At 46.6% G+C, this 10,881-nt stretch overlaps 1 protein-coding gene across 1 annotated transcript; it reads left to right on the plus strand.

Annotated features, from left to right (window-relative positions):
• Positions 1-7,760: 7,760 nt before the first annotated feature.
• FUT4 (fucosyltransferase 4) lies at positions 7,761-10,586 on the plus strand. Its single transcript, XM_065528903.2, has one exon. It carries the CDS (start codon positions 7,944-7,946, stop codon positions 9,537-9,539), a length of 1,596 nt encoding a protein of 531 aa, XP_065384975.1. The 5' UTR covers positions 7,761-7,943; the 3' UTR covers positions 9,540-10,586.
• Positions 10,587-10,881: the final 295 nt, after the last annotated feature.

A 10,881-nucleotide genomic window follows, 5' to 3' on the forward strand; every position in this document is an offset into this window, starting at 1 on the left:
TGAAAGTCTAACACAAGCACAACTTCTGACATCAACCTTTGGACTCAGGTGTGGAATTACTTTGAAGTTATAATTAAAATGGGTGGGTTGAGTATGATAGCTAGCATGTCCCACAAGGGCAGATATTTTTTGTTTGTTCAGTTACACCTCATATGCCTGGCACATAATTGGCATTCGATAAATGTTACTGAATGAAGTTATAGCTTTTGCAGATTTGTAAGCCCAAATAAGATCTGACCCTAATGTACCCCTACAAATATCAACATAGAACAATTCTCAGTCCTGTATTGCTTGGAAACACTTTGAAAATAGCAACATAAGCCTGCTAATTTACTTTTATATAAAAGTAAATGAAACCTAAATATTGTATATTTTTAAGTAACTCAGCAAATACTGGGGTCATCATATCAAAATCTCTACTAGCAACCTTCATCAGTATTTCTCAGACTGTGAATCGGGAAATGGGAGCGCTTCAAAGGAGCCAAGGAAGCTAAACAGCTATTCAGTGGTGGAAATGATGAAGAGTGGGCTCAGAGAATGGGTGGTCAGAATGCATCTACGTTTTTCATTGAAGACTTGCCGCTATTTCCCTGCTGTCTTGGATGATCCAGGAAACTAAGTGAACAGTGAGCTTACTCAAGAAAGAGGCTATCCGTTCATGCAGTGCCCGGTGGTGCTGCCAGAACAGTTATTCCTGCAATGCAGTTATGTCTCTCTCTCTCTCTCTCACTGTCTCTCTCTCTCTCTCCCTCCCTCCCCCAGCCCAAGACCAAAAGTTTATTGACTTGCACTAAACATTACTAAGATTAAATACAGAGCAAACATTTTCTTTGGGGTGGTTAAAATTAATCTTATTATAGCCAGCATTATTAATGTGATTTCATCGTTATACATTGTGCAAGACTTCTGGGCTGTGGTTTATTTGGCCACAGAAAGCATGATCTGGAACCATAAAATTGGCTGTCCGACTTCAGGCATGTTTTCTTCCTTGTAACATAAGTAACATGCATTTACCCTTTCATTTTCTATACTTGTCAAAAATCTACTATCTGTCCCTAATTTTGTCCACTTCCATCCAACAAGTATTTCTTAATATTACAAGTGCCCCAGGCCCTTTTAGAGGAAGAATTACAGGAAGTAATGTGACCAGCCCAGTTAGAACCACTGTTCTGTGCTAATTGGCTGTTGGTGTGGTCAAAGAATTACCTTACCTATAGGAAAAGACATCATTTCTCTGTTTTCTTCCATGAAGCACATCCTGGGTCTGTGTAAGAAACGAGACCAGAAAAGGGGAGGAAGAGGGTACTCAAGATCCCTTCCTCCATCTGAAGAGAGTTGGTCTACCTCTCTGAGTTAAACTCTGGCTACCTTGAGTTAGGGTGCAGCCACATAGAAGTACTGAGAACAGGTACCACAGTAAGCCCAGACCACATATATTTGAGTTTCTGAAACTGTACAGGATTTGTGCTAACTCATTTGAGGATTCAAGTAGACTTGGGATGGTGGCAAGGAACAGTGTTGGTGAATGTGGATTAGATCTGGAGAGTCTGATGTGATACTTATCATTTTTACCCTATACTTCGGTACCATAATATTTATCTTAATCATTATTTAATAGTCCAAATTCTTTCATATAAATCTTCATAAGTGCAGGAATTACATTGTTTCATTAGTACCTCAAGAAATGTAAAATAAATAGTGATGTTTATTCATTCATTCATTTATTAATTTATTTAATAAATATGTATTAAATATTTGACAGGCATGTGCCAGGCATTGCACTGTGTGATGTTAACATGTTTATCTCAATGTCAAAATAATTTTATTTTGTGTAAGCCTTGTATTGTATAATTTTTTCCACATGACTGAAAATAAACTCTATTTTAGGAAAAGGTAGTTTAAAAACGAGAATGTAGAGGTAAAATCTTGAAACATTTAAAATATCATGAAATTACAGTCAGCCTCCATATCTGTGTGTTCCATATCCTTGAATTCAAAAAAACTTGGATTGAAAACTTTCGGGAAAAGAAAGGATGGTTCTGTCTATACTGAACATGTACACACCTTTTTGGTTTTGGTCATTATTCCTTAAACAATAGAGTGTAACAACTATTTACATAGCAGTTACATTTTATTAGGTATTATAAAGTAATCTAGAGATTATTTAAAGTACACTGGAGGATTATGCAGGTTATATACAAATACTATACCATTTTATATAAGGGACATGAGCATCTAGAGATTTTGATATCCATGGAGCTTTTCTTCTACACTACTTTTGCAACCTTCAGTGTCCAAAGACCCTTCTCCATGCCTGATCTCATCTTCATGCTTGCAACTGAAAGCCAGTTCTTTCTGTGCAAATGGATATGGAGGGACGACTGCATTTCTGATTTTAACCAAAACTTCACTATGTCCATTTTTCTGAGCATCCACAATTCTTGCATTTCCTATTCTGTCAAGTAAGTGTACAGGAAGAACTTGAGTGCATAAAAAGTACAACACATTATTGTAAATAAAATAAATTCCCATATTGACTATCTATAACAATTTCTTTTAAGGCCCGTACATTTTCACACTTAGATAAAAAGAAAAGCACTTATAAATTTGTGTTAGGTTTATTTTTCTTCCTTTTTTTTCAAGACAGAGTCAGGCTGGAGTGCAGTGGCATGATCTTGGCTCACTGCAACCTCCGCCTCCCAGGTTCTAGCGATTCTCATGCCTCAGGCTCCTGAATAGCTGGAACCGCAGGCATGCGCCACCACGTCCAGCTAAATTTTTTTTTTTTTTTTTGTACTTTTAGTACAGATGGGTTTTCACATGTTGGCCAGGCTGGTCTCTAACTCTTGACCTTGTGTGATCTGCCCGCCTCGGCCTCCCCTGGGATTAGAGGTGTGAGACACCGCTCCCAGCAGTTTTATTTTTCTATAAAGGATTTAGCAGGACAATGAATAATAGATTGTGGATGTCGTTGATTGTACACAATTTTTGATTTTTAACCTACAGTCCATTCCATACTTATCTGTCCAATTATGCATGGTTAAACAATTGTTCCTGACAAAGGAAACTGTCTCCACCTATTTGCGCACAGATTAGCCATTCCAACCACACCTGCTCACTGACGCCCTCAGCATTTCCTGGTAAGTACACAATGTAGAAAGGGACTCAACTGCTTTTTTCTCTCTTCAAGGAAAGAAATTTAAAACATACTTAGCAGGCCAATGTTCAGACACAGAGATCTCAGATCCAACCAAGGGTAACAACCCATTTGAGGGTAGCCTGAATCTCAGGGAGTTTATGCTGACAGAGCTTGGCTCCACCTGGAAAGCTAGGCAGTCAGAACCGCAGTCAGAACCCATTCTGGGGCTTCCATAGGAAACATCAAATCTGTCTCTGGTGAGTAACACTGGGAGAGGCTTTAAAATGAACTAGGATAGTCGTATTATCAATGAACTATTTCCTTGAGAAAGAATAACAAATGAGTTCGAATTTTAGGAACCACAGTTGGTCTAGTTCTTGCTCCCAAAGAATTCTGTCCAATATAAAATTTTGGAAACTAATACGTCACTTTTGGCATGTTGTGAGTGTATTGCTCATTCAGTGTCATAAATTGAGTCTTGAATTATGGAGCTTTCTTCTACACTACTTTTGCAACCTTCAGGGTCCAAAGATCCTTCTCCATGCCTGATCTCATCTTCATGCTTGCTACTGAAAGTCAGTTATTTCTGTGCAATATTTTGTGGAAACTGAGAGGCCCTTAAATGCACAAAGAATCATTTGTTGTCACCAAATGTAAAAGAATCATGGACTCTTCTTCCATGTTCTAAATCTAAGATGATTTAGAGTTCATTTAGTCCAGCCTCTTCATTATAAGAATAGTAATATCGGCCGGGCGCGGTGGCTCAAGCCTGTAATCCCAGCACTTTGGGAGGCCGAGACGGGTGGATCACGAGGTCAGGAGATCGAGACCATCCTGGTGAACACAGTGAAACCCCGTCTCTACTAAAACTACAAAAAACTAGCCGGGCGAGGTGGCGGGCGCCTGTAGTCCCAGCTACTCGGGAGGCTGAGGCAGGAGAATGGCGTGAACCCGGGAGGCGGAGCTTGCAGTGAGCTGAGATCAGGCCACTGCACTCCAGCCTGGGCGACAGAGCAAGACTCCGTCTCAAAAAAAAAAAAGAATAGTAATATCTCCTTCCACATGGGTAGCAGACATGTTTTTGCCCACCTAGCATTCTTTCCCTCTTTTTCAGGTAACACCACCTCATTTTTTCTTTTGGGTAACTTCTCTCCCCGCACTGTTATTCAAGAAAAACAGATTATTCCACATCTGTTACTCAGATGGGACTGATTCTAGCTCCAGAGGAGGGTCTAAAGAGCGTACCCATTCCCTGACCACAGTGATTGCTTCAAGAATGAGCACTCGTTCCGGGTTTGGCCAATGAGAGCAGCCTAATTTGATATCATTTCTGATGCCTGTTGCCAGGACTATGCTTAATACATGTACAATATTTTCCACTGAAAGCTTAAGGGACATTTCAAGGTCATAGCAAGTCATTCAGATAGCCAAGATCTCCAGATACCTTCCCGTTGTGTAGTGGGGAAAGCGATACCAACAGATAATTTTGGTAATACCTTAAGAGCATACATTCATTCAACAAATATTCATTGAGATGATGAACACTACCAGATACCTGGTTCCATGGTGGGTGCTCAGGATGGAGTTATGAATGAAACAGTCATGATCTCTGGATGTCCCACGATGCAGCACGTGTGACAGTGCACAGGAGGGCCATGTAAACTACCCTGGATATATGTTTGTGGGTATCCAGAAAGACTTCCTGGAGAAAGGAACCAGCCTCCTAAATCTCTCTGAATCTATCCTCCTTTCATTTTTTTCCTCATCCTCACAGCTACTGTCTCAGTTCAGGCCCTCTTTATTTCACATCTGAATTACAGCAATAACATTCCAACCGAACATCACACCCCTACTCTTACCCTGTCTTTACCGAACTCACTCTTTACTAATGACATAATTTTTTCTTAGAAACTTTTTTCTAAAGTATAATATCCACCGATAAAAGTACATATGTAAGCATACAGTTTGATGAATTTCCTTAGCCAAACACACCCATTAACCAGAGCCTACATTAACAAACACAGTCAGCGTTCCGCAGCCCCCCCTCCATGTCCCCATCCATATAGTCAACCTCCTCATACATAATAAAAATAAGAATTCGTTTTAAAAATGAATATCGCTTCCTTCCTTTGTTAAAGCCTTCCAAGGACTTTCTTGACAGCCTGCAGGATAAACTCCAACTCCTTTGTCAAACTATTCCCTAGTAATTCCTCGCCTACTGTCCCAGTCTTCCCTCCCTGGCCTCTGCAGTGCTGCTCCCTCTGTGAGAACTAACACCTCAGCCCTCTTCCTCTGCATTGTAATGATTCCTAATTATTGCAGGAGCCACCTTCTCAAAGCCTTCCATGATCCCTTCCCTCCCCACTATCTGTTTCTCTCGTAGATTTTTGAAGGTAGCAATGGTTTTCCATGTTTCCCAATTTGTTAAATGAATAAGTGAGTAAATTTATTAATTTCCCATAACTCCTTTCCTCCCTTTCCTTCTCCACTACTCTACCAATGGCTCTTTTAAAAGAACAACAATCCAGTCCCCTGTGAATGTTGTGCATGTATGAGATGCACAATGATCACGTATGACCTTCAACCAGCAGTCTGCGAAGTCATGACTGGTTTCCATTGATCCAGCCACACCTTACTGCCTAGTATCCGCTCCTCCCACACCAAATAAGGGTACAGTAGGGGTAGTTTGTGGTCTCAACCCTACCGAGGTAAGAGGGCACAAAGAAAATTGATATGCACGAGACCTCGGGCATTCTTCAGGTAAAAAGATGGCTTACTTGGAACATTCAGAGGCTTAAGAGAAAATCGGGAGTGGAGGAAGGAAGCAATCAAGCAGGGTAATATTTCCCAAATGCCTACCGGCCAAGTGCCAGACAAAATGTTAGGCTCTATCTGTAATGTCTTATTTAACTGAAGTGGGAGAAGAACGTGAGTAAATGGCTGGACTCCTGAATTGCATAAAAAGAAGAGCCAATACACTTTTTCCTTTATTTGGTTGAAACAAGTTATTTGTGCATTTATAGCTTTTTCTTTTAATTAAAAGAGTGGAAAACTCACTGAAATGTCTAATTTCAAATAAAATATTTGATTTCTAATTTCTGTTTTTCAAACAAACAAAAAAAACCCCGAAGCATTATGAAAGGTTTTACTGTGTAGGAGGAAACGTCACTAGGTCGATGGGCCTAGCCAGAACACCTAACACCCTCCATCTAGCCTCCAAACTGAGGCTGTGGCCCTGCAGAAAGAGCCACTTGAAGCCACTTTTATAGAAGCTTTTACGCTCTATACTTGATTTTTTTTTTTTTTTTTTTTTTTTGAGATGGAGTCTCGCTTTGTTGCCCAGGCTGCTGGAGTGCAGTGGCGCGATCTCAGCTCACTGCAAGCTCTGCTTCCGGGGTTGACGTCATTTTCCTGCCTCAGCTTCCCGAGTAGCTGGGACTACAGGCGCCCACCACCACATCCGGCTAATTTTTTGTATTTTTGGTAGAGACGGGGTTTCACCGTGTTAGCGAGGATGGTCTCGATCTCCTGACCTCGGGATCCTCCCGCCTCGGCCTCCCAAGGTGCTGGGATTATAGGCGTGAGACACCGCGCCCGGCCTATACTTGATTTTTAATGAAAACATTCTTAGTAATAAATTCATATGGCTAACCCAAATTTATTTTCTGTAGGCATAACATCAAAAACACCTGGCAGGATTGCCCCATTCCCAGCACTGTCCATTTCTCCCCTAATATCAGTGGGACTCCACTGATGCACAGTTGTGATCTACTAAAATTTCTCTCAAAACTGCCTCCTCTCCTTAGGTCAGCAGCCCCGCCCCTGATCTATTTGGAAATCCCCTGAATAAAAGTTGAATATCATAAACCAAAGCCAAAACCCAGAAATTCAAATTCAACCGGTAGGTAAAAAATGTCTCAAGTGACAGTAGACGTAGATGTCTCCAGTGTCGCCTCACCAATAAAGTAGAAGAGGCCAGTGCAATACTGCCTTCATACCCTTAACTTGGGTGCTCGAATATTTATCTTCGTCATCATTTTATCATCCAAAGTATTTTACGTAACTTTCATGGGTGCAGACATTGTTTAAGTGCTTGGTAACATTAATAGTGATGTTCATTCATTCATCTCACTGAACGGACAATAAATTCCTTGACGACAAGGGCCTCGGGGGGCCACATCTTCATCTTTGGTTTATGAGTCCTGTGCGTCTTGGTACAAGCAATACTACTATGAGCCGGTAAGTCAAACCTATTTGTTAGGGAACCAAAGGAAAGAACATGTTTTGATTGCTAAGAAAACATTTTGTTCTATCCTTTACTAGGCTGGCAGGCAAAGGGAATGTTCTTATGAGCACTCACATTGAAAACAAGTTTCACGAAATGCACAGACTCTGAAGGCCGTGCCGCTGGGGGCTGCCTCCACAATCCGCCCATCTCAGCGGGCCACGAGGTCCTGGCCACGGACGCGGTGGCCGAGCCTCTGCTCGTACGTTCAACCGGCCTCTGGACTCCCTCCCTCCCTCAAACCCTCCCTCCGGCGGGCGTCGCTGGCGGGTGGCTAGGCCCAACGGCAGGAAGCCGACGCGGATTCTCCGTCCTGCGGCGCCGGGTCCGCCTTCCGTCTGTTCCAGCTTCTGCTCCTGCGCGGCAGCTGCTTTGGAAGGTCTTGAGCCCCCTGTACCTTCCCAGGGATGAACCGGGCCTTCCCTCTGGAAGAGGGTTCGGGCCACCGTGAGCGAGGCGCGGGGCGGTGGGCGCGCGCAGAGGGAAAGCAGATCAGCTGAGAGAGAATAGGAGTAGTGGATGAGGCGCCTGTGGGGCGCGGCCCGGGAGCCCTCGGGCGCGGGCTGGGAGAAGGAGTGGGCGGAGGCGCCGCAGGAGGCTCCCGGGGCCTGGTCGGGCTGGCTGGGCCCCGGGCGCAGTGGAGGGAAGGGACGGGCGGCGCCCGGTTGGGCGTCCTGGCCAGCTCACCTTGCCCTGGCGGCTCGCCCCGCCCGGCACTTGGGAGGAGCAGGGCTGGGCCTGCGGCCTTTGGATTCCGGGACCGCCCCCTTCCATTCCCGGGTCAGCGGCGAGCTACAGCGACGGCTGGAGTCGCAGCTGCAGCATGAGAGCCGGTGCCGCTCCTCCACGCCTACGGACGCGTGGCGAGCGGAGGCAGCTCAGCCCGTTCTCGCCATGGGGGCGCCGTGGGGTTCACCGGCGGCGGCGGCGGCGGGCGGGCGGCGCGGGTGGCGCCGAGGCCGGCGGCTGCCATGGACCGTCTGGGCGCTGGCGGCCGCCGGCTTGACGTGTACGGCGCTGATCACCTATGCCTGCTGGGGGCAGCTGCCGCCTCTGCCCTGGGCGTCGCCAACCCCGCCGCGACCGGTGGGCGTGCTGCTGTGGTGGGAGCCTTTCGGGGGGCGCGGCAACGTCGCGAGGCCGCCCCCCGACTGCCGGCTGCGCTTCAACATTAGCGGCTGCCGCCTACTCACCGACCGCGCGTCCTACGGAGAGGCTCAGGCGGTGCTTTTCCACCACCGCGACCTTGTGAAGGGACCCCCCGACTGGCCCCCGCCCTGGGGCGTCCAGGCGCGCAGTGCCGAGGAGGTGGAACTGCGAGTGTTGGACGACGAGGAGGCAGCGGCGGCGGCAGAAGCCCTGGCGACCTCCAGCCCCAGGCCCCCAGGCCAGCGCTGGGTTTGGATGAACTTCGAGTCGCCCTCGCACTCCCCAGGGCTGCGAAGCCTAGCAAGTAACCTCTTCAACTGGACGCTCTCCTACAGGGCAGACTCGGACATCTTCGTGCCTTATGGCTACCTCTACCCCAGGAGCCACCCCGGCGACCAGCCGTCAGGCCTGGCCCCGCCACTGTCCCGGAAACAGGGGCTGGTGGCATGGGTGGTGAGCCACTGGGACGAGCGCCAGGCCCGGGTTCGCTACTACCACCAGCTGAGCCAACACGTGGCCGTGGACGTGTTCGGCCGGGGCGGGCCCGGGCAGCCGGTGCCCGAAATTGGGCTCCTGCACACAGTGGCCCGCTACAAGTTCTACCTGGCTTTCGAGAACTCGCAGCACCTGGATTATATCACCGAGAAGCTCTGGCGCAACTCGTTGCTCGCTGGGGCAGTGCCGGTGGTGCTGGGCCCCGACCGTGCCAACTATGAGCGCTTCATGCCCCGCGGCGCCTTCATCCATGTGGACGACTTCCCAAGTGCCTCCTCCCTGGCCTCGTACCTGCTTTTCCTAGACCGCAACCCCGCGGTCTATCGCCGCTACTTCCACTGGCGCCGGAGGTACGCTGTCCACATCACCTCCTTCTGGGACGAGCCTTGGTGCCGGGTCTGCCAGGCTGTCCAGAGGGCTGGGGACCGGCCCAAGAGCATACGCAACTTGGCCAGCTGGTTTGAGCGGTGAAGCCGCCCTCCCCTGGTAGTGACCCAGGGGAGGCCAAGTTGTTACCTTTTGGTCCTCTACTGTGCATCTCCTTCCTTGACTGCCGAATCGTGGGAGTAAGTTCTTCAAACACCTATTTTTGCTCTATGGGAAAAAGGCGATTTTACCAATGAATGTTACTCGGCACAGAGATGGGGGCCCGGTTTCCATATTTTTTGCACAGCTAGCAATTGGGCCCCCTTTGCTGTTGATGAGCATCATTGTTTAGGGGTGAAGGGGGGGCTCTTCTTCACCTTGTAACCAGTGCAGAAATGAAATAGCTTAGCTGCGAGAAGCCGTTGAGGCGGTTTCTCTGAATTTCCCAGTCTGCCATAGGCCGCATTTGTGGCCCGTGCAGCCTCCAAATCTCATACACACTGTTCCCGATTCACATTTTTCTGGACCGAGGTGAAGCAAATTTCTGGTTGTAGAAGGAGCCTTGTTGGTGGAGAGTGGAAGGACTGTGGCTGCAGGTGGGTCTTTGTTGTTTGGATTCCTCACAGCCTTGGCTCCTGAGAAAGGTGAGGAGAGCCGTCCAAGAGGGGCCGCTGACTTCTTTAATAAGTACTATCTGTTCCCGTCCTGTGAATGGAAGCAGGATTGTCCTTGGAGGAGAGTTAAGATGAATACATGGGTGCACCTCACTTTACATAAGAAATGTATTCCTGAAAAGCTGCATTTAAATCAAATCCCAAATTAACTGACTTAGGGGAGTTCAGTATTTAATGAAACCCTATGGAGAATTTATCCCTTTACAATGTGAATAAGCATCTCCTAATGTTTCTTCTGTCTTTCTGTTTTTCCATAACCTGGATTTTTTAAAGGCATATTAAAATTACAGATGTGAAAATAAAGCAGAAGCAACCTTCTTCCCTCTTCCCAGAAAACCAGTCTGTGTTTACAGACAGAAGAGAAGGAAGCCACAGTGTCAGTTCCATACAATTATTTATTTCATGTCTTTACTGGACCTGAAATTTAAACTGTAATGCCAGTCCTGCAGGAGTGCTGGCATTACCCTCTGCAGAACAATGAAAGGTATTGCACTACATTATGCAATCATATAAAAGAAAAAAAAGTTTCATGATGTCTGTTAGTGGCAGTTTTATCTCTGTCAGTTTTTAGTTAAATGCTTAGATCCTCGGAGCTCCATTAGTGCCTACTATTAACTTACTCTTGTCTCTTGTTAAAGGCTAAATCTGCACTTCTCCCTGGTGCCAGCAGGTTCCCCTCATAGTCAACGTAGTGGTATAGCATATCCTCACATTTCCAGTGCCCTTGGGACTGTGCTGTGGAACCAATCTTGAACATACGTGCATTGATTTGA

Source organism: Macaca fascicularis, chromosome 14 (genome assembly GCF_037993035.2).
Source record: "Macaca fascicularis isolate 582-1 chromosome 14, T2T-MFA8v1.1".
In the NCBI taxonomy this organism is placed as follows: domain Eukaryota; kingdom Metazoa; phylum Chordata; class Mammalia; order Primates; family Cercopithecidae; genus Macaca; species Macaca fascicularis.

What these genes read in the sequence shown, in the direction of transcription:
- FUT4 (XM_065528903.2), top strand. Translation starts at nt 7,944, where the DNA reads ATGAGGCGCCTGTGGGGCGCGGCCCGGGAGCCCTCGGGCGCGGGCTGG.